The sequence below is a fragment of the Hippichthys cyanospilos genome, chromosome 5 (assembly GCF_059441005.1).
Source record: "Hippichthys cyanospilos isolate Australia breed blue-spotted pipefish chromosome 5, RoL_Hcya_1.0, whole genome shotgun sequence".
NCBI classification, from domain to species: Eukaryota; Metazoa; Chordata; class Actinopteri; order Syngnathiformes; family Syngnathidae; genus Hippichthys; species Hippichthys cyanospilos.
This window is the reverse complement of record NC_142373.1, coordinates 14,525,848-14,550,493: the sequence shown is the minus strand read 5'-3', so window position 1 is coordinate 14,550,493 and position 24,646 is coordinate 14,525,848. Positions and strand designations below refer to the sequence as shown.

General features: G+C 38.3%; 1 protein-coding gene across 1 annotated transcript; it reads left to right on the top strand.

Moving 5' to 3' along the window:
- Positions 1 to 7,055: 7,055 nt before the first annotated feature.
- tfpia (tissue factor pathway inhibitor a) lies at positions 7,056 to 23,904 on the top strand. The gene is made up of 7 exons (XM_088415372.1): positions 7,056 to 7,334; positions 20,460 to 20,663; positions 21,419 to 21,595; positions 22,011 to 22,073; positions 22,226 to 22,288; positions 23,085 to 23,258; positions 23,592 to 23,904. Exons 1-7 carry the CDS (start codon positions 7,238 to 7,240, stop codon positions 23,657 to 23,659), a joined length of 846 nt encoding a protein of 281 aa, XP_088271498.1. The 5' UTR covers positions 7,056 to 7,237; the 3' UTR covers positions 23,660 to 23,904.
- The last annotated feature ends 742 nt before the right edge of the window (positions 23,905 to 24,646 follow it).

Sequence of the window (24,646 nt, the reverse complement as noted above, 5' to 3'; positions counted from 1 at the left end):
TCTTTGCATTGGCTAAATGTATTTTAACAGCAAAAACAACAAAAACCTAATTTGTTCAGACAGTATTTTGAACATTGTTTCACAACTTTTGTTTCAGTGATGTACCCCCTATGAAATAGGGGTACAGCCAACAAGTGCAAAGGATTTCTGGATAAAAATGTGCTGTACCATTTGGCTCTGATTTATTTAACTCTGGAACTACGTTAGTAGGGATGTCTCTATGCGAGTTTAATTCACACACTCCTGATTCTGAGTCTCTAATGAAAATGCACATTTGCAGATTTCTTGCATACGCATTTTGTAAAACTAGAACACAATTGCGATTTGCTGACACATTCAGAACCCCTTTTTAAAATCTCACGTAGTCCCTGATAGTGCCTTCGTCACGTACGGCCATTGCGTACTTGTACTCACATTTGACAACTAATATTTTTGTGTGTATCTTTGATGAATTGTGTTTGATGGTCAAATAGGTCCTGAAGGCAAAATTCCATCAGATGGCGCTGGTGTTTATTTCTGCAAACAAATCCCAGTCTCCATGAACGTGTCTGACAATCTCCATTGCTGTAGATTTAGTTGAACGGCTGATTTGTCATTATATTTATATTTATATTTATATATATTTATATTTCATTATGGGGCATGCCAATATGAGTCTTGAGGGCATAAATAAATGTGCAATGCGATTAATTGTGTTCAATGACACAGCTGTGTTATTGTTGACATTTTCTGTGAGGTTTAATTAACTTAAGACTTTTACATCTATGTTTAAAACCTAAACGTTATATATATTGGCTGGAATGTTTCTCGTGGGTTTTGAGTAAGATGAACTTAAAAAAAGAGCCATATTTATTTTTTTAAATACAAATTTCACTGCCAAAGTCACGCGTGTCTTTTTGTCCTTGTTGAGAAAACAAATGTGCGCCCCCAGGGGCAAGAGAGACAGTCTATTCATAAAAAGAGCAATGTTCCCAACAATCTCAATGTGCGACTAAATGTAGTCACTCTGTCAAATATGCAAATAAGACAAGGTTTCCTAATAGCGCCTGTCAGCAAGCTTTCCACAGCAGAAAACAACTCCTGTTCTGATCACATGGCCGTTTGAAGGCGGCACTCCAGCCGTTTATGTCCACCAGAAGATGGGGAACTTTGCCTTTCCGGTATTTTACGAATAGATATTAGTGAAAGAAAAAAAAAGTCATCAAAGCAATGAACATTTGCTCAAATGCCGAACTGGTATGAACCCAAACTCGACAGGATGTGTAAAGTCAGGGCAACTCCCTTATGTTTGCTGTAGACTGAAAACGAGAGGCCAGACCCACAATGGACTTTTTTTTTTATTTTCAAGCTAAAATTGAATGGTAGCCTCCAACCATAAGGCGATAGTCATAGAACGGGAGCTGTAAAGCCATTTTTTTTTGAAGTCCCTTTAGGCGTCGCAATTCAACATCAGCCTCCATACATCCATTGCATTGTGGCTCCAGTCCTCTTTTCCTTTAATCATGTGCATAGTATATGCACTGGAATTGTCTGGGTGAATTTTGTGGGGAAAAAAAAAAGTCTTTGAACTAAACTAAAAGACAACAGCACATGCATGCTGAAAGCGTTGGCAAGAGGAGCAAGGGCGCATTTTTCGACAGGTCTGCTGCAAATGTGATCTGATGGCTAAGCCTTTGTTTTGGTTTTGAATGACTCTAAAGCCTGAAATGGCTTCACGCTGCCTTTGAAATACTGCCAGTGCAAATTTGTGGAGTGTTATTATGGAGGGCAGAAGGACTCTGAGCACCAAAATGCCTTTCCCACTTTTCAAAAACTTCCCACTTCAAAAAAGGTGAATTGCTGATAAGTGGGAACACGAGCTCACCTGTGACCCCTAAAAATAGATAGCAATGTTTTTTTTTTTTTAAACATATTTAATAAGTTGGTGTACAGTCAGATATCTTTTCATCTTCTATGTATAAAAGCAAGGACGTGTCAATGTGTCATGAAAATTTTCATCCGGCAAATTCATTCAGAATTACTTCTAAATACAATTGAAAATTGCCGATATGTTGAAATGTACATGAAAGCTCAGTGTTAAAATGAAGCACAATACCACAGGGTATTAACTTGGGTGTGCGCCATGGCATTATTGAGTAAAAAACATTTTCTTACTTAATTTTGCATATTTATAGTGAATGTCAAATGCTAAAAAAAAACATGTTTTTTTTTTCTTATATGTACTTTGCTAGTCAGTATCTTGTACCACCCTGAAATGTTTGCCAGACATTTGCAGGGCACACAGGGACAAACAACCATTCACGCACCCAATCACATCTATGGACAATTTAATGTGTGCGATACACCTGCCATGTTTTTGGAATGCTGGAGGAAGCTGGTGACTGGAGAGAACCCATGTGGGCATGGGGAGAACATGCAAACTCCACAAAGGCAGGCCATAGAGCGCTGGATTTGAACTCGGGTCTCTTAACTGTGAGGCTGACGTGCTAGCCACTCTTCTACCGTCCCTCATGCAATCCAAATATTTATTTACTATATGTAATGATTTGCAGCTGACGGACTTTCCATTTCCCAACCCTTGAACACTGTGATTGCGGGTTATTCGTGTATCCCGTAGTTTAGAATCCATGCAGCGTTTTCCAAGAGAGTCTGGCGCTTATTCAACGGCTATTCAAGCTCAGCCCATTACTACGGCAAAGTAATGACGCGCGGCAGGTGCTTAAGCCGGAGAGGTTCATTTGAAATAAAGACAGACTCTTGTCTTGCTGTGACTAATGCTCGCTCTCATGAATGGCAACATATTTCATCTCAGTAGAAAATATGCAGTCAGGCTCACTAACCTCGAAGGACAACTTTTGCTTTACTACTACTGAGCAACGCCTAGAGAGCTGCGGACCGTCCTATAATGCGCCGGTAGCCAAAGCTACATCCCCAAAAGAGTTGAATGATTTTCACCCATTGACACTTTTATCCCCGGTGAATGCATTTTGAACAAGAGTGTATTAAAAACGTCTGAGAGCATATTGATCCATTAACTTCAGATGTAAAAGGGCTTGGACAATACCACTGTGGCACACCGGAGGAAAAATAAAACAGGAATTGGGTATTTTTGTCATAATTTTAACACTTTACAGTCTATGACATTGTTTCTTCTAAAATTAAGGGTGAAAAAAATGAAAGCTATATCCCCCCAGTGGTTTTTAGCATGGTTTCCATAATACAACCTCTGCCTATTTTTCAGCCAAATTGTATCAGTAATTACAATGTGCATCTGTGTAATATGTAGCTAAATAAAGTTGAACACATTTTTTTCAATGTAATATAACCAAGCAATAGGTTGCTTCATGTTCCAATTCATTTGCTGCTAATTTAAAAAGAAAAGTAGACTGTTCCTGTCACAACACAAAATATCTGCAGAAACCATTTAAATCTTACACACTGTCCATTTAAATCTTACATGCCCCATGGATTGCCTTCACTTACTGTACCCTCAGATTGTCAACCATTTTTTTTTATGAAATATAGTTTTCATCCAGGTACCCCTCACCAAATAGTGTACCTAATGACTATCCACCTCTGTACAAAACTTAACAAATGAGAGGGAAAACAAGTTTTTGAAATGGGTCAAACTATGCAATTTAACATTAAGTCTTTTTTATGTTCCAATTAATTTGTTCTCAATCTGAAAAAGAAATACTATTCCTCTCATGACATTAATTTAGATTTGTTGATACCTGCAGAAAGACTGTTAATAATCTCACATACCCTCTGAAGTGTCTTCACATATCCCTAGATGTACTTGTAACCCATTCAAGGACCACTGGGTTAGAAAACTATCACAAGAAGGTGATCATTGCCATATTTTTCAGTTTAACTTATTCAATTCCAAAGACATATTAATGAAGACAAGATAAAATGACTACCTATTGTTTCAACGCAAGTACAACTTTTTTCATCATCAGATGATTAACTTTGATGATCATGGTTGCAACATCCCCACCGATGCTCCCACTAGTGCGACCAAAGTCTCACAGTTGTCACCCTTGATCAATTGCGTCATGTTTCCCACGTAACGACAAAGCAATACACTTCTTCTCATTGTGAACGGGGACAACCCTCGGAAAAGGGAGTAACATCACATGACCTCACGTGACTAGCAGCCTCACAAGTGTCAGGAACCGTTTCAGCCAGCGATATGATCCTGTTGAGGTCAGGATGCTGTGGGAAAAGCAATGCACAGGAAATTCCACCCAGCTTTGCTCAAGATCTTTATTGAACGTTTTTCCACGCAAAGAACGGTGGTGGTGGGTGGCTATTGGGGCACAGAGACTTTTTTTTTTTTTTCCTGAACAACATGAGTACTGCTTGAATAATTTTCCAGGCAGACACATTCTTGTCTGATGACGACTCTCACACATGTACGGCCTGGCACATTACGCATACCCATGCTTTTGACTGTGATCTACTTTTAAAAATGACTTTTCTTACTTGTCAGAGTTGCTTTTATAGTTGCTTCTCAATTATTCCCCAAGGAAAGAGAAAACATTTCGCACCCCATGACTCACTGTGGTTACTATAATTGAGGTCATTATCTATGAAAATTGTAGTATAAGTATAGCTACAATTGCATCCTTTTTAACATTAACAAAAGAAGAAAGCCGTTCAAATATTTTCAGTAAACTTTAACTTTAATCGTTATAGGGGTTTTTACATGTTACAGCTTCTTCTGAGTCTGGAAAAAAATAGCTTAAAGTGCGTCTAAGTGCCTAAAAGAAAAATAAAACATGTCAATCCTTACAAGAAACATTTTTAATACACTGAACCATTTGATGGTAAAAATAAATACATAAATAAATAAATAAATAATAATAAACACAAATTGACAATAACACAAATATTTTAATATCTTTGACCCAAAGAAAAACGTGTAAAATATTATGCAGATTATTTTTCTAAATCATCTTAAATATTCATGTAATTTAGTCAAAAATGTTGACAGAAATTTAAAAAAAGTTTCTAAGCCCTTTGCAGGCTTTGACAATGAGCGTTCCACAGCCTTGTGTCAGAGATGTGCAATTACACCATTTCCATATGCGCCATCCTTGCCAACGCATTGCTCGTCCCATTACCATGATTATTTGGAGTGAGAAAAAAAGCCAAAATAAAAATGTGCATCCGTACATCAAAACTCTGCTTATTTAGCTGATGGATGCGACATATAAACAATAAGGCCATTTTCTCTCATGGAGACGGCGCTTCACACGCTTGACTTCATGCATTTGTTTAAAATAAATGTGTGAGCTTGTGCATGTACAAGTGTGTTTAATTTCACACTTGGTGAGTGGCCCAACACTCCAGAGACCCAACTTTTGTTTGACATACAAGCAATTAAAAAGTCGATTTTACATAAAGCGTCACGCTCCATGCTGCCACTACACAGTACGATTAAATCCCATATAGACCAGTGGTTCTCAAATGGGGGAGCATGAAGGCACTTCAGGGGTACATGAAATTTCTGCAAGCATCAGGAAATCTGATTTAATGCTTTTTAAGCTGTGGCTGGAACAGTGCCTTTTTTCTTGTCAAATTAAGAGCAAATTAATTGCAACAAGAAGTAACTGTTTGATGGTGACCTCTCTGTAAAATGCTTTCCGACTTTATTTCATCAAGTTGTATTCGGATGTGCATTGTCTTTAGTAAAACAACTATGTTAGGGAGTACATCACTGAAAAAAGGTTGAAGAAAATTTTAAGGCTAGATTTTTGTGCAACAAACTTACAATCAATGTGACTCCATCACAAGGCAGTTTGTTCTGATCTTGGTGCAACAAACAAAATATATACAGTGTTTGATATTGAAGAGTGAATACCCGCGTTGTAAATCTAAATATTAAACTGCACATGTGCATTTTTCATCAAGCATTATTATCCTTAGGTGTTTTATTGCCCAGGGTATTGAACTCATTACTGTTGTGAACTGGGGCGGTGAGACAAAGGCACTTTAAATACAACATGTGTCAGGAGCGCAGAAGCACGGCGGAGGCTGAAGAGGTTCCGCAAAGGCTGTAAATCAAGTGGGGGGCCATGAATGATGAAAATGAGCCCGCTAATGTCCTTCCGATGCGCGTTTGGAAGAATCCTCTGTCAAAGCGTCACGCAACTTGCTCAAGGTCAAGTCTTTTTATCAGCTTGGAGACAAAGATGAAGCGTGCGTGGAGAAAGAGAGAAAATGTGAACCTGAACTCGTTTATTGTCATAAAGAGTCATTTTGATAAATAAATACAAAGTAATTACTACTTGAATAAATGGCGACCACCAATTCAATTTAGCAACTATGGTCCCAAAAGAGGACTCTCTAAGTTGAATATTTTTCTGTGGACAAATATTTGTTTATAGTTATTTATTTTTGAGAACAAGTCTGACACTTTATGTTGAATATTTTTGGGGATGAATATTCGTCAATAATTAAATTATTGACTTATTTCGTGAACAGATCTGTAATGTAATCCCCCAAAAGGACACATTATGGTAATATTTTTCTGTGAACAAATATTTCTTTATGATTATTTCTCTTTGAAGTCTCACCCTTTATTTTGAATACTTATTGTGAACATTTTTTTAACATTCAAGTTATTTCTTTTTGATAAGAGATTTTTTCTATGACACAATAGTTTGAAAAGTTCTAAATTATAATAAATCAAACACAGATGGCATATTATAATCCCCAACCCCCCCCCCCCCCCCCCCCCCAACAAAAACATATTTCAGAGGGGGTTAAAATATTATGTGTCACCAAAGTACTGTAATCTTAACACACATCTATGGCTAGTTTAAAAATGACACTCAAAAAAAAAAGACCAAATCTTCACTTTGATTATCAGATTGATAGGATTCTATGAAGGGGTGCCAGAGACCCCCCAAAAGGGCCTCGAAGCACCCATTATTTTGCGTACTGTATTAGAAATAGAAACCAAGAGGCATTTTCTTTTTTTTTTTTTCCATGCACTGCTTATCAGCGTAATGCGATGACATCACATTTTACTTGTGTTCCTTTCGGTGTCCGGACAGGAAATGACTGATGCTTTATTGGACTATATCATCGGGCGCGGGTCCATCAGCCGGAAGTAGGCGCCCACATCAGCTGACAGACGTCAAGTAAATTCCACCAATTGTTCCAAAGTTACCTAGACAGCTCTCGCCAACTTCTCTGTCGAACGAGCGATTGGCCAGCCTAAATCATGTTTCCCTGCATTGACGCCGAGGAGCGCTGGGTTTTGTCCGCATTTTGCCTGTCCTGGTTCTGCCTTTTGGGGATCTCCGGTTCGTCCGCGCAAGGTAAGGAAATTTAAATAAAGTTGGAAAAATAATGATAGATTCGGACTTCCGGGATCAATAACTCTGAGCCAAAACGTAGTTTTGAACAAAAATGATGACTGTCCCATCATTACAACGTTGACTGTGTTAAATTATAAGACCGGACCACAGCAGGTTTTTCTTCAAATCGTTCACTTTCCAGCTCCTGAGCGTTGAAACCAGTTAGTAAACTTGTAGGAGCTGCAGTCCAACATGTACATATAGGGATTGTCAAGACGCGTCCAAAGTCCACTTGCACACGCTCCGGGAACAACTTTGCACGCAAATAAAAAATAGCCATTGAGTAATCACAATACAACTTTTCAAAATTTTTTTTTTTTTACTTCTGAGCTCAGAGTACTTCCTGTCCAATACCGATATAGGTCTGATTCAATATCTGCAGGGATGATGCATGGCGTTTTCTTTTTCTTTTTTTTTTTTTTTTTTTTTTGAGATATTAGAAGAAACTTCACCGTAATATTACTTGAATACATAACAAAAGTGACAAATTCAACCTCAAACATGAGAATGCACTGACGTTGTATAAAATAAATCCCAAATAAATTAAAGGAGTTTAATATGTTTAATATTTTGTCTTTATTTGTCCACTAAAATGATTTTTCCTATAAAAGTAATACATTTCAAAACATATTTTTTCTACCTGCTATCATCTGACAATGCCATCAAGTGTGGCTAATGTAACAACCAATCATTGCTCAATTTACAAATTTTACATGAAACATCCAGGAAACAGATGACTTAAAAGGCTGGCTTGAATGAGTCAAAAATTATCAACCAAAAACAAACATCCATTACAATAGACTCAAATCAATGAGCTAATAATTTATTAAATTCTGAGATTTTGGATGTAGAATGATATATTGTTAATACTTTTTTTTTTTTGGTCTGGTATCAATATAGTATATGGACACTCATTTATTAATGTCATCATCAGTTAGCCGTTGCACCCGTGCTCTCAAATCATTTTTATGTGTAAAAGGTGAGTGAAATGTCAGAATCGATGTAGAATTGTTTATATCTAAGAATCTGTTTTTCTCCCAGCTCATTTATTCTCATGTAAATAAAACATGAAACCGAGAGCCTTGAGCTCCCTTACCACCAACTTTTTCTTTTTATCATCAACTGTGATGCTTTTTTATTCCTACTGATGCTAATTAGAGCTATCATATGATACGCCGTCTTGATGGACTCGCCTGGCTGTCCCACTGTGACGTTGTCTCATTTACCCAAGCCATGTAATTGGATGCTGCATGCAGTTTCTGCCTCGGGCCACAGATGGCCCGAAAACTACAGTTGTCTTAGTCACATTTTATTTGTGAAAAGCTAAATGATCACAAATACGACACTTTAAGTGTCCCGCCGATGTTTTGCTTCAGCTTGTCGTTCTCATCCCCTGACACCAAAATTGTCATATTCAGCCCAATAACACAAGAAGCAGTATAATTAAATCATCACACCCAGAGTAAATAAGCTACAGTGGCTGGCTATTTTTTTCATTTTGTTTTGTTCCCAGGCCCACGCAAAAGTACTGTTTCCACAAAATCCGATCCCATGTTCCATGCTGGGAGCCATGCATGTGGAGCTTTGCAGCATTTTCTTATTGTTATTTTGATGAGTGTACGCCGGATCAGCCGTGTTGTTTTTCTCTCCTGTTTGCACTGGCACACATGCGTGATGAATAGGAATCCCATTTCAGGCAGAAAAAGCCCTCATTCCTTTGCTGGGGCTGCATCACAAAATGGAGACGTGAAGCATTTGAATCTTCATAAAATGCGAGGCAGTAAGTCTGAGGGTGAGTGTAAGCGACCCATCAATTCAGAATAATGTTGCACACTGTGTATCCTGGTCATGCTGTCAAAAGGTAATTAGCCTGCAACTGGGCTGTTTATGATTGGATGGATGGCACATTCTGGACTTTGGAAAAGAATACAATCGACCCTCACTATTTCTAATGTTCATATTTACATGTACAATCAGTTTAATGCGGGGGTGTAAAACCTGCGGCCCGCAAGATTCTTTCGTGAAGCTTTTAAAAAGAAAAAAAAAGGACCAAAACCATTCATCTGCTGTCCATAATACTGTGATACCCTCGCGTGTGTCAAAGGGGTCACTCATTTGCGGTTCTGTTCGATTGCTTCTTTGGCATCCCGTCAGAAAGCGAGCATGTGTCAGTAATGGACGGACGGACTGCCCACCTGTGTTAATAACGCTGTAGCTTCCACTAACAACCCAGGCTGAATAGAACTTGGCCTGTCTCATCCGCCTGGCTTTTTAGTAGCGGTAGATTTCTTTGTAGGTACAGTGCCTAAGTGGGCTGCAGTCAAGACAACTGAAATTAGAATGGTCTTGCTTATTTTATTTTTTTTCCCTCTGTGTATATGGGTCAAGAGCTTGCCGAAGCTTGCGGATATCTTGGCCCGACATGCTGAAATTCAAACGCAGCGGGGAGGCTTCCAATCCGATATCTTGGTTGCTACTCCCAAAACAAGTTTTTTGGGATTTGGCCAAGTCTCCTGTTGTTACTGGAAAATCTCCCTAAAGCTAAATTCAGGCAAACAATTTTTTTTCGCACACTTGACTGGCAAACAATAAAGTGTTTTTTTTTGCTAGTTTTCAAACACTGTAAGAAAAGCAAGCTCAGCCCGACATTTTTGCGTGGGACGACTGAACTTAATGTGACACAAACATTACATCATTTACCTGCCAGTTGACTGAAACAGTGACAGCCTAGCAGATGGTTGAAAACACAAAACGTAAACTGCAACGTGTGTGCATAGTACATTTTCCAGCAGTGTGCGTGATGAATTGGTAAATAACTTGTTTTAGAACAACATCCATTAAATATATAGTCCAACACATTTTCACATTATTTATTAATCACATTCAGCAGGCAAATGTATAACCGCAGTGGCTGCAGGGAAATTGGTTATGGGCATGAAATTTGTCAATCTGGATTCTTCGGGCTCCTGATAAAAGTCAGACCGCAATCGCAATCTGGTAAGGAGATGAGCCTCGTGAGGGAGATAGCGTGTGCGCTCGGGCTTGTCACACCAAGAGAGACAGGAATTGTGCACAAAAAAATTCTTTGCGTCTGTCGACCAATGGTGGCTTCTTGGCGTTAATTGGATATGGAAGTATGGGAAAAAAAATAGCATTTCAACCAAATTAAGTCAATTAAATCGGCAAGGCAACCTGTAATTTAACATTTATATATCGTGTGTCTCTGCCCTTCACTCAATTCAATATGAACTTTTATCGCCACAGGAAATACTGTGTGTGTTCAGATTTTGCTGTCAAAATGAAATGTGTAATAATATGTATGTATGTACAAGAATGTTGAAGTGCTGCATGGACGCTTTTCTCATCTGGCTCATTAGGACAATAAGCTCTGTTTTAGAAGAGCCACGATATTGATTTGCTCGTCTAATCAAAGGTGCATCCAATAGAGTCAGGGAGAGATGATCTTTGTCAAGCCAAATTGCTCTCTCCTGCAGTCGAATGGATTCATCTGAGTATAAATTAAGTCATAACAGTACTGAAGGTGAGACTAAAATATCCTCTGCTAGAAACGTTTTTTAAAAGACACTTAAAAGTAAATTTAGGGACTTATTTCTAATTACGTTTGACATGTCTGAGGATAATTATCGAAAGTGATATACTACTTTTACTTTTATTACCTGGTATTATTATTTTTTTTAATCATTGGCTAATATAGGGTCTGGTGACACTCTTGGGTGCTTGAGTCGCAGCCATAATGGTGACGATGACAGGTGGTGACTGATTAAAATGACTGACAAAATACTGGTCTTGTCTACACGTGGGTTCTTAAAAACTGGCACTAAAAAAATGACACTACTGCCGCCGAACTATTTGGCATGCTTGTAAGTCATGGAAACTGCACTGCGCCGGATTTGTATACACACTATTTCTTTAAATAAACAAACAACAACGAAGAGGAGGAGATTATGCAGGTGCAAATAAGCCGGTTTTATGTAGACAAGGCTTTAGTCTGTCGTTTTTAACATGTATTCATCATTGGGCGTCATGAAATACTGAACACACAAATAAAAAAAAAAAATAAAAAACAAGTCGGCTGCTGCTTTTGGAGGACTTAAAGAGTCCTCTTTGAAATCAGAGGACTTGGGCAATTTTAAGTTGTCTCTAAATGCTTATGTGGTTCTTAAAACAAACTCTGTCTTTAAAATGGTCATTATTTCCAGATGTTGCGTTAAAACTACTAGTGGTTTTGGTATCATTATCAGTCTACTCAAAAATCGTGTGCTCGTGCTGATTAACAGGCTGAAGAAAAGTGGCATCCACTGTCCAACATCCCTCGTGGTCAAGAAAATGTTAGTTATACTTTGCCTTTTAAGAAGTGCATAAAATGTTTTTAGAACTGATGATGTGCAGTTTCCCCCTGAAGTTGGCTAATATAGCATAATTGCAAATTGTGGTTTTGAGTTTTACAACTTTGAATGTCTTTTGCAGCACCAATTAATCTTTTTACAGTGTGACAATAAAGTCTTAGACTGAAAAGATATACTAGACAAAGTTTGCTCCTTGCGTGCACGTCTCTTTTTATGTTTCACCTCGACCTGGCCATCTCCATTAGCCGCTAATAGCCGTCCCTCTAATGAAAATAAGAAGATTGCTTTCTCCGTGCTGATTTTCTCTCTCTCTCTCGCTCTCTCCTTGTTCATTTATTTGAACTTTGGCCTTTTACTTCAGCATCTCTAATCATCTCCATGGCACCAAGCCTATTTGGGGCCTTCTTCCCACTAATCTGTATCGTCTTGTGGAAAATTAGCTGAGCCATGATCATTCACGCACAATAGCGTCTCAGGCAGCGCTTGCCACGCAGGCTTAATTGTCTCGCATCGACGCGACGCCGTGTGACCAAGCGCTATGAAAATGTAATATCTCCGTTGCAGGGAGCTAAATCATCACGGTGTTCTCATCAAACTGCTCAGAGTCATGACATCAAAAAATACAGAAGCATTCCGTTTGAAGTGATTGCACTTTGTGCATGGAAATTGCAAGCAGAAGCGATTAAAATTAATTTCTAGCACACTGCAAGACAACATAATGCCTCACAACAACGCGCGTGTCTTTGATGACCATGTTACAAACCGAAGCAGTCGTTCTTTTTGAAATCTTGGACTTGACAACAAAATGAGGCCTCAAGACACTGACATGTTGATAAGGAAAGCATTGACAGGCTTTTTTTCACTGTGTGATAACTACTGTGTATGTTGCCTACTAGAATGAGAAAACTTGCTTTGACAGCCATGTCTTTCATAAAATCGTGTATTGGCTGTTTTCAGGAGCACAATATATGCCAGTGATTGTCAAATGAGGGGACATGAAGGCACTTCAAGGGGTACTTGAGCTTTTACAACAGTTTCTGCAGCTATCGGCAAATGTAACTCATTTAAAAAAAATATTTAATGCTGTGACAGGAACAGCAGATTTTCTTTCAAATGAAGAACAAATTCATTGGAACATGAAGCCACATATGGCTAAACTGTGTTAGAGTGATTCCTTTACAAAATGTTCCATGCTTTTATAATATTAAGATTTATTCTGATGCACATTGTTCTTAGCAGTGCAAGTTTCCAGCAGATGAGGCAAGAATAAAACACATAATGTTACATAATCCATCTTCTCGAGTTGCCGAATATTAAAAAAAAAAAAAAAAGTGATAATATAACTGAAGGCTATGCACGTTTTTCCTTTTTTTCATCTAAAATGTTTTGTGTTGATTTGGGCCTACTTGTTTACTGGTCACGGGGTGTACATCAGTTAAAGATGGTTTAGGACCTTTGATTTGTGAAACGTTGTTTTCACCCAAACAGTAGAACCAGCCTTTAATCTATTGTATTGCCTGATAATGACGATTGCCAGTTAGCCTTTTTTTTTCTTGTTTTATTTAATTGTTTCATACGGTCCAATGAATAATTCACTTTATGTTCTGTAATGGGAAATCTTGACTTGGCAGCATGTCTTACTTTGTAACGTGTAATACACGTGTTATAATCATACGTGCAGTTGAGTTGCATTTATTTTTTTTGCCTTGGGCTTCAATATTGTGGAAAATGATTGTTGCAACTATGGCATCTGTGGTACTGAAGCATTGCAGCCGAGAACAAGAAACCTACTGCAGGGGTTTCTTGTTCTTGCATTTTTGTCGTCATGACAATGCGGGATTGGGATAACGAGGCTTGCTTGCCGTTGAGCAATGAGATGTAATACCGTTGTAAAGGGAGAGGCCCTTGTTTACCTTTTCCAATAAGAACAAGATAAGACTCTTCCGTGGCTTGCAAGGAGTAAAAACAAACTGTTAAATCTGATTTGATGGGAACAAATGGCTCTCGATCCGTGCCGCAACAATTTACTCCGCTCGGTGCCGTCTTTGCTCCCTGCGCAATTGCCATGTCAACATCGGGCCGCTGATTAAAAATGAATGCCAGGCACATGCCTTTTAGATAATTAACAAGATTTGCCTGCAGCTCCCAAGAAGGTTGTTCTTTTTTTTTTTTTTTTAAATTCTCTTTGAAAGCTATACAATCGGCATCATACTTGGTAATATGGTGTATATCAGCGCTTCTCAAACGGGCGTACGAGAGCACCCGGGGCTACAAGAAGGCACTTTAGGGGTTACATTAGATTTCTGTAGAGTTGATGCAGGTGTCAGCAAATCTAACAGGAACACTGCGTATTACTTTTCAAATTAAGAGAAAAAATTAATTGGAACATGAAGCAACATATTGCTTTATTTTGTTAGGTTGTATATTAATGTGCTTTGTCATTTGTGAAACAATTTTCTGTACAATTTGCAGTACTCAGTGAAAAGAATAACTGTATAAACATGTATTTTCTACTCCAGCAGTTCTCCAATAGGGTATGAGTATTCGTGAGTGTACCTGAAAGCATTTGATTATTTAATACGTTTTTTCCAGCAAATCAAATTTCATGCATTTTACTCAAGAGCAAATTAATTGCGTAATGAATTGACTTACTCCTGAATTGTGGCCTAGTGACTCCTTTGCAAAATGTATGCTTTGATTTGTTCAATTTTAAACAGATGGACTTTGACATTAATGAAGCAATTTGGGTAGGGTGTACTCAGCTGACAAAAATACTTCAGAGGTAGCTGCATCATTGACAAATGTTTGAGGACCACTGGCAAATATCGTGGGATCTTTCAGGGGACTGTGACAGTCCTCATACGTGCAAGCAACTGAAGCTCAGTTGACTTAGCGTCATGCTTGGTGGATCAAAGACTTGTCGGCCTGTTTGTGCACGTTGCTGAAGTGTCATCCTTGCCTTCAGGGAAGCCCTCGCTCATGTTCCCAGCCACAAGATGTATTTATATGTATTACTTAGTGTAGAAAACTAATGGGTATTTATGCTTTTGTTTCATTTGAACTTCAAGACATCCTTTGCGTGATCTTTCAAACAAAGATGTCTGCTAAAAACAAAACAAAATTAAATGGAAAATTGGAAGTTACGGCACTTGTTAGTTTTCTTTTCACTTTTTTGAGACATTTTTTCGTCAAAATGTTTAAATAAATACATGCACAATTAAACACACACTTAAAAAGTACCAAATTTGAAAAGAAACATTTGTAACCAAGTAAAGAGTTGCTATTTGTCTATTTAAAAAGTTTGCCAATTTTTTTCCCACCTTTTACATAAAATGAGTATTGGTTTTTGGCCTCCTTGACTACCAATACGTTGCATCGATACTGGCCCCCAGGAGCCCGTTTGGGTGTATCTGTCTAACAGCTTGCTTGATGATGTAAATATGAACACCATATGATTTGCGATGGGTTACAGGCTGTCAGTGCTTTAGCTGAGAGTGCAAATAATCCCTCGACTAAGAAGGTTATGTATTCTTTGTCTTGTCAGCACTCTGGCAAAGAATACAAAGAGGGGCCCGAGAACTCGCCCACGCTCCACACCGTATTAAAATTCATAATGAATTTGAACGGGGGTACTATTTCAATACCACTTGCGCCATTTAAAATTTCAACTGCAGTTTACCATAACGATTATTTCCGCACACGATGAGCCGAGGGTGAAGACGGTTCGTTTGAAATAACCATTTGTTGTATTGAACTTGGCAAAGATCCTCTTGGCGCTCATGGAATAAGTGCTTCTGACTCCGAAATGTGAGTCATCAGCTCACCTGGAGTCCGTTGCCTCGGGATTTATAGTGGAAAATTATTTTGCAGATGGAATTACACGGTCAAATTGTTACCCCAAAGATGTTATTTGCAACGGTGCGCTTTCTTAACTCCTCAGTTCGCTCATTCGGCATACATATGGATTGAAGAGAGTCGATGTTTAGACAGATATTCGATCATTGTTTACAATGTTAAAACAAATCAGCCAAGAAATGGAGAAATGGCCTATTATTACATGAAAAGTCAGAGACTTTGGCCATGGATTAATCCTTCATTTCAATTGTTTCAAATCCATTTAAAATGATAGGTAATATTGTCCCTTTGCACACTTGTACACAGTGACAGCACTACATTTTACTTGCTAGGTCTGGAACTCAGAGGCGGACCAGGAAAAGATTTGTGAACGAAGGGGTACCGGGGAGCTTAGCCTGAATTGTGGATGGTGGCTGCCTCAAGCCCAAAAAACTTTTTTTTTTTCTTTTTACTGCACGGGATCCCCCTGGACCATACAATGTACAAATGGTTAATTTGAACTGTTTTTGAGTTAAAGTACTCTATAGTTATAGTTAAAAAACTTCCTTCCATCCATCTATTTTCTAGAGCCACTTATGCTCACAAGGGTCGCAGGCTAGCGGGTGCTTATCCCAACTGACTTTGGGCAGTGCGGGGGGGACAACCTGAACCGGTTGCCAGCCGGTTTTACATTTAAAACAGCTCTTTACAAAGACTCAGGTCCCATCGTTCACAGCGAGGAGCAATTCAAAAAACTCGATTCATTCGTGAACATCACACCACTGGTAGTAGAAGTAGAATTCTGTGGTTCGAAACCAATTTTTGAAAACAAGTCCAAAAAAATGTAAACATCGTGCTGCTCATCCATATAAACGATAAGTGTTTTGAACTCGTTTCATTTCCTATAACCGCAAACAGGGACATGTGTACGGAAAAAGATTAGGGCCAATGAGGATAAAAACAGAGTAGAATTCTCTTCATTGGTGGTGCAAACCTTCTGTCTGTGTGGGTGAAATATTTGTGTACTTCACAAAATGGTGAGCACGTTCAATAAAAAACGTTGCTTCAATGTTCTATTGAAATGTCCACGTGGGGTAAAGGTATCAGCATAGTCATAGTTGCGCCATTGCTCTCCTTTTGACAAGCTGTGAGTCACCCACCCACGGCCTTTTGTTCACTTGCCTCAGGGAACGCGTCTGATCAATTTGCCTTACATGCTTGGACGGACGCACCCTAATCTTTTTTTTTGTTTTTTTTTTCCCCTACAGTGACCAGCTGTTTCAATCCAACATAACCTTGAGCAAATTGATGAAATGATACCAAAAAACGTTAAAACAGGAATTAGCGTTTTAATATAATTCTACCACTATACGGGAAGTCAAACACAATTTGTTGAGTAATTAATAGCATAAATGATCCTTTTTTTTAATTATGTGATATATACACATACACGCACAATCCACACACACTTTCCGGTTTCTCCTGACGATCAGAAAAGAAGTTGAGAGTCATATGAAGCTGAACAAGATGGAACTCGACCCCAGGTGGATTCAACCTGCCCGTGTGAAGATCGTGTGAAGCTCTTCATGTTCTTGGCACTGTGCTCAGATCATTATCCCAACCTGTATGTGTGTCTAACTCTTGGCAATGCTCAGATTTGCGTGCGGAGCCGCAGGGAAGACATGCTCTTGAAAAATGGAGGTATCAAATTCCATTTTATCAAACACTTGCATTTTGTATGTTTGAGCATATTTATTCACAATTAACATGAAAACTGAATTCGAGAAGCGAGTTTTGATTTTTCTTGGGAGCTTGTATCAATTGAAATCCATTAATGTAAACGATGTTCATTCATCCCTGCTTACAGTGTATTTCTATATAGTGTGTTGCAAATGATATGAATATGGCATTTAATGTGGGAAACTTAACTCATTACCTGCCAATGACGGCTCTAGATGCAAAATATCCAGTTTTACTCAGCATTGAAATCTATAGGACTTAAAAATCCGTCTCAACTGGGCTGGCAGAGAAGTTGTTAAAATTTCAGCACTAGCGATATCCCAAGATCTGACAATACAAAGTCCCAATCCAATACCTTGACTATTTATTGAGGGAAAAATTCCATCAAATCATTATTGTTTTTTTTTTTTTTCCAAACAATACTTTTTTCCCCAGTGTCTTCCCCCAAATTCTTGGTGTCATCATGTTCTTTTCTTCTAAATTCTTGGTCTTGCCTCGGTCTGAAACTCCAAATATTTTGTTCTAGTCTCAATAATTTCTTGGTCTCGGTTGGTAAGGTCTTGACTCCAACTCTCCTGTTTCTTGTGTCTGTACAGATACAAGTCTCAGACAAAGTTTAGTTTTAAAGATGAGTCAAATGAGGCAGTTTGTTCCTACCTAACAGAAATAGCTGGGAATAAAATGCGAAAGCTTGACATTTCAAGACAATTATCGCACAGTTTAAAGAAAAACAAGCAGTTTGTTTGTTCCCAAAAAGATGTAGTGAGGAGAGTTATGTGTGAGGTTGGTGCCTGGAATTGACAGAGCAGCTGTAAAAAGGCCACTGATGAGCAGTAAGAAGCTATTTCAAGCCGCCGGTGCCGCTACACTCCTTATCATTAACTACGGTACAATTTCCAACCAGTACAACTTTCTCTCCAAAAATATGCCAGAATGCACTTTGGAGTGTATCAGTTGCTCAAAGGCTCTTGTACACCTGGATTTAAGACGCTTTAAGGCTATTTTCCAAAGAGGTCTTGAGGGGCCACATTGGAGTGCGAGGAGGAATATTTTTTGCTATGATGTTTTTTCTGAAGGTGAACTTCAAGCTTATTAGTATTTTTTTAAATTTTATTTTGGTTTTTCACAGCAACAGTATCATAGAAGATCATAGTCTGGTCCATAATCGTGAGTCAACAAAAACAAAAGTATTCATACTACCTTTTTAAAATTCACAGGATTACATATAAATAACACAAAATGAAGGCCGGGCTTAGGCAAGATTTTATATAGTGTCCCCTTCTAGCCACAATTTCCATATGCTTGCAGGTCCAATTTCATTTCGTTGCTAAGATAAAGATACAGCATTCTTCAGCGGTATTATCATTTGTAATATTTATTGCGCATTACTATAAAGTTTAAATCCTCAGGGTAAGTGGTGCTTTTATAAAGTTGAAAGGGATAAGATTTTGAACAATGAGAAAAAGCTACAAATGTTGTTATATTCCATTTAATAGGAATCAAATCAAATCACATTTTATCTGTGTAGCCCAAACATTTCAGTTTGGTTAAAAATAATAATAATAGTAATTTCCCTTCAGTCTTTTCCAGCCTTTAACCTTTGCCAATAATGTGTACTCTTTTCTCAGTTAGTTCAGAACTTATTTTGAGAGAGAAACCAATTTTGGTGTTGTTGCCATGGCTGAGATCTAGCAGGGCAACTTGTTTACGTGTGCGAAATGAGACAGCAGAGCAGTGCGCCATGGACTTTCCTGTATGTGCCAGAGATGCCCAAGCCCAGCATTTATCAGCAAAGTCTCTGCGGGGCCTCATCCCACCAATTCCACAAGTCAGGCAAAAGGTTAGATTGGGAGGATTTGATGAGTGCCACCCCCAAGTCCAAGGTCATCAATTGAAGTCTGGCGGCTCTCGTTCCCTTGGTAACCGCTTTGCTCGCGCTCGGCACACTATTTGTCTCCTTGTGTACCTCGCAAGAAGGTAAACTTCATTTCCAAACTTTTCAAGCCGTTCCTTTAGGGTCGCATGATGAAAAGCAGCGTTTCGGTTAAAAAAAAACTAATAAGAGAGCAAAGTGAAATACAGGGGGCACTGAGGGCCCATGCCTATGGCAACAATGGCCATTTGTAGCCGTTAAAATGGAAGCTGATCATAATTTTGCTGAAATGTCTCCAAGCATATGATTACTCAGCAACTTTTCAGATTTACTTAACCCTTGTGCGTTATTTTGACTATGTTTGGTCTTTCCTTTACATCATTCTTGTGGTATTTTAGCCAATGGTTGGCTCACCATATAGATGAAATTTCAGCTCCCTACTGTCGTCTTTCTGTCTTCCCCTTTGATGGGAAGTTCTGTAGTTATATTAACATGCTTTTATTTTGAAGGCATGTGTTTAGCAAATATTCCTTTTTATTGCTTTGGATTGTTCATAAAAGGTTCCATTGTGGGATACATTTTGCATCTGTCCAACTGTTTTTTAAAGTTACGAGTGACACAATATGTTAAGGCAAAAAAGTAAATAGCATATTAGAAAGAATTTGCTCTTTCCCTTCCGATGCCACATACATTTTCAACAATGGTAAAAGTAATGGCAAATTCATTTATGCATGTCATTTATATTCATTCATGACAGTTTTAGTTTAAGCCTTGTGCAATATTTTGACTATTTTTTTGTCATTTTCTTCGACATATTGCAGTCATGTTCTTTTTCTTTTTTTTATATATACTAACCGTCAAGAAAAGTCAATGAATGTTGGGGAACGTGTGTTTCACATTTTACAAGCGGATTTATTTTCTCAGCGCCAAATTCCCATTGAATTAATATGCTGAAAGAGTAATTGCCAAGGGCTAATTTTGGGGCAGTTATGAATAATGCGACTCTTGTCGCACAATGCATTCATTGCGGCCCAATTACCCATCATACTTTGCACAATGAGGACAATTATTGAGCGTGGAACATATTAATCCCATCGTGGCAGCTAAAGCAGAAATGCTTCATTCTCTGCTGATGTGCCATTTTTTCTTACTTTTCAAACATTGTGACATTTCTTGCTTTGACAACTTTTGGATTCCATCTTCTCATTGTATGTCCACTTTCCGGCCACTTTATAATGAAGGACTTTTTTGTTTTGTTTTTTTTTTCTCCAGAGATAGGAGCTCAACCCGAGCTTTTCATCTTCAATGAGCTATGCGCCCTAAAGGCGGACCCGGGGCCCTGCAGGGCCTTGAGGGACAAGTACTTCTTCAACGTGGACACGGGACATTGTGAGCTCTTTCAATATGGCGGCTGCGGAGGAAACGCCAATAACTTCCGATCCCTGGAGGCATGCCAAGAAACGTGCCTTGTCTCAGGTGAGTGCTCCTTGAACGAAATTTGCATATTGTTGGTAGGTATGTTGAACACGCCAAATTGCCCTGGTGTGTTTGTGAGTGTGAATGTTCGTCTCTGTGTGCCCTGCGGTTGGCAGGCAACCAGTTATTTTATCTTAAGCAACATACAATTTTTTTTGTGAAACTCTGAATTTTTTTTTTTTGTGAAAGTCCCAGATTCACAAAAAACTCTTAAACATTTCAACAAAAATGTAAACATGTCGTGAGCTAAAATGGTAGAATTGCACTTACCTTTGTTTTAGTTTCAAACAAAAATCTAAAGTGGCGAGTGGTCAGGGTCAGCAGAATCTCCTGTGAAATTATCTTGATTTGAATAACTAATTTACGATGCTAACTACTATACTACTGACTATGCCTGCTATACTAAATTAAATTTGATTTATTATTGGCTATCAGATTTTTTTCAAAAGGCTTTTGCTTGAATGAGTTTTCCGGTCTAAAAAAGCATTGGTAGCTCCATTCATGTACAAAAACGTTTGTTGGTTTGATGTATTTTTCTCCACATTAGGAAGAGGTTTGTTTCCGGTCTGATGATCTCTGACTGTGTGTGTGCGTGTGTTTTCTGAATCTGTCATGACATATTCAAATCATGACACTTTGGTGCCAGGAAAAAAAACAAAAAAAAACGATTGTTGTCACTTTTCATGCAAATCCAGGCACAGCAGGATTGTTGTGACAGCTCCCCTTCTAAGAATTTGCTTGTCTTGTTTTGCTAGGTGATAAAAATCCATGTCACTTAGCCCAAGCGGAAGGTCCATGTCGTGCCCTGCTGACGCGTTATTTCTTTGACGGCGACAGTCGGCAATGTAAACGCTTCTCTTACGGCGGCTGCTTTGGCAACGCCAACAATTTCCGCAGCCTGGCTGAATGCCAGGCCAAATGTCAAACGTCAGGTACGTCATCTTCTTGACTTGCACTGCATGATTTGCGTCAATGTTATATAACAGGGCCAGGAAAGGAAAAGAGATGATGACATCAAAGGATGCTGACATATTAAAGCGGAGCATGGAATGGCAATTCCTAAATCATTTAGCATTTAAATGATTTCAAGACGCCTTCAATTACTCCAGACTGAGGCCCTGCAAAGAAGTAATTTATCAGCTAAAATGCGGGGTGGGGGGTGGGGGCAAAGGCTTCGGGCTGTGACCAATTCTCCTGGCCTTACCACTAAAAATACACAGAAAACCTTTTGATTTTCTTTTTATTATTTTATTTCTTGATTTGTGTCTGTAGCACTTGTAAAAAAAAATGTTGAAGCTTGCTCCTTGTCCAGGTTGTGTGTGTGTATTTTTTTTTGGCCTGATATAGAAAGTGTTGAACTCCAGACCAGTGCCAGAGGAGTCATTGATGTGCAACCAACCGTCTTAACTGGTAAGACATCGCATCGCTTCACATTCAAGTTGCAAAATATTTTACAATGGCACTTATTTTTTAAAAACAAAGATTAAAAATACGTTACATTTCGGTTGGTCCCCGACACAAAGCTACCCATCAATGTATATGTATATATGTGTGGTTCTCAGGTGAGCACACAGTCGACATGGCTGTGGTCCAAATGAACAACACAGATCTGGACCATCCACAAGGTACCATCCCTTTGTTGATGTGTGTGTGTGTGTGTGTGTTTATATATATATATATATATATATATATATATATATATATATATATATATATATATATATATATATATATATATATATATATATATATGGCATTTTAATGTACGAGTCTGACAGAGTTCAGTACGTTCTCTAGCATAATTTTGCCGTTAGCTTGCAGAGCTCAAGTCTTCTACATATATCGGTGGCTGGCGAGAGCACTTAGATGGCTCTGCACGCTTGATGTCTTGAACCAACTTTTGAACAAACCAGGCAGACTCAAATTTACGTTCTGTGGTTCTGACGTCATTTCCTCTTGACCGAAATGGCGAGAGAATTATATAAAATATTAATACAGAACATATTTCACTCAAAAACATGTTATCTAATAAAAAGATAAATGTTGGTAATTTTTAATGAAGTGAAAATGTGTTATTTATCTTCTGTGTCTATATTTGTTTTTTACAGAGCAATGATGTTGCATAATACAAGTATATAAACAGATAAAAAATGTTTCAAACACGATAGCTTTAATTTGGCTGGTTTAAAATACATGACAGATTGCCCCGGATTTGCCAATCAGCAAACCATGTTTTTTTTCCATTATAAAACACTGCCCTCTTGTGGTGGTAACATCACATTCGTGCACAGCCGTTAACCAGGATCCATACATTTTTACACCTTTAAGTTAGCACACCGATATTTAACAAATGTGTGATGATTCTGAAATGAATTGCCTATAATGCAAAATATGAGGAGAAATGTCTTTCGTGACTTGTAGACGCCTGCTCCGCTCCTGTGGACATAGGATCGTGCGACGGCAGCGTGCGCAGGTTTGCTTACGAACCTAAGACCAGGAGGTGTCACGAGTTCCTGTACAGCGGCTGTGGAGGGAACAACAACAACTTCAAACACCGTCGACACTGTATCAGGAAGTGCATTAAAAGCCGAAAGGGTATTTTCCTTTTTTTCTTTAGAATGATTTATTATTTTTTTTATCTTGTTATTTAGTATACTATACTGTCACAAAATTGTATATATATATATATATATATATATATATATATATATATATATATATATATATATATATATATATATATATATATATATATATATATATATATATATATATATATATATATATATATATATATACATACATACCCCAAAATTTTCCAACATGTATCTGACTGCAGATCTGCTTACCTATCAACTTTGACATTTGTGTGGTGCTTAGCACATTTGATCAGTTTTGATTGGGTCACCTTTTGTTTGTGTTGCACAGATCGTGTTATGAAGATGATTCGAATAAGGAAGAAAAATATCCCCACCATTCTTCAGGGCTCAGTCTGAAGACCACTTAGCACTTCGTGGGACACACTTGTATTTATCTCCTGAGATTGTTTTATTGTCTTTGCTCTGCCAGATTATTTTTGATAAGAACATTTAGCTTTGTAGTGACCACATGCATTATTATGAAATGCTTGACTAAAAAACGCGTTTAATTTGCCTCTATGCTCATATTCAACACGTCTTATTCACGTTGTCTTTTATATTGTCTTATTTTTCTGTGACAAATTAAATAATCGTCAACCTTCTGTCGTAAGTTTAACTTTCTTTCGCCCCTTCCCACACGCAGACAAACAGTTTCAAACAGGTCAAATTTAAGAAAACAAGCCTAATATAAATTAATCAAAATCACGTTTTCCATTTGCTTCAATACTAAAATGTATTCAGATTCATATTGTCCTGTCTTCGCTGGTGATGTCGAAAATTACACAAGGGGGCAGTATTGTTCAACTTTTGCGATCTGGCTGTGCTCGCGGTTCCCTGTGAAAAAACGCTTTGGAATCCGTGTGATCAATTCTGATGCTATCAGGAGCGCACTAAGAGATGTTGCCAAGTGGTTTGGTTTTGCTCGTGGACTGATTGGATTATTTACTGAACAAACAAACGGAAACACATCTAGTCTGATATCCACTGTTATATTTTTTTTGCTCAGGCCAACGCACTTGTGGTAGTGTGTGCAGTTTTAACTGGGTCTTTTTTCCAGGTTATTTTTACAATACAGTACAATTATTTTATTTCGTAAAACCCCGGACGCGCATGCCAGCCCTGACCACGTCTCACACCCAGGCCACCCCATCAGCATTGTTTTTCAGCAAGTGGCGATATGTGTTTTTAAAGGCAATAATTACATGATTTACCTTTAGACAAACTATTAACTTTTTTCCTACCGGAAATACCACAATAAATTTTGTATCCTCTAAAAGACAATGCGACTTGTGCGTGATTTATGAATGAATGAGCGCAAACCGCAGTGTGGCGCGCGCTCCCGCC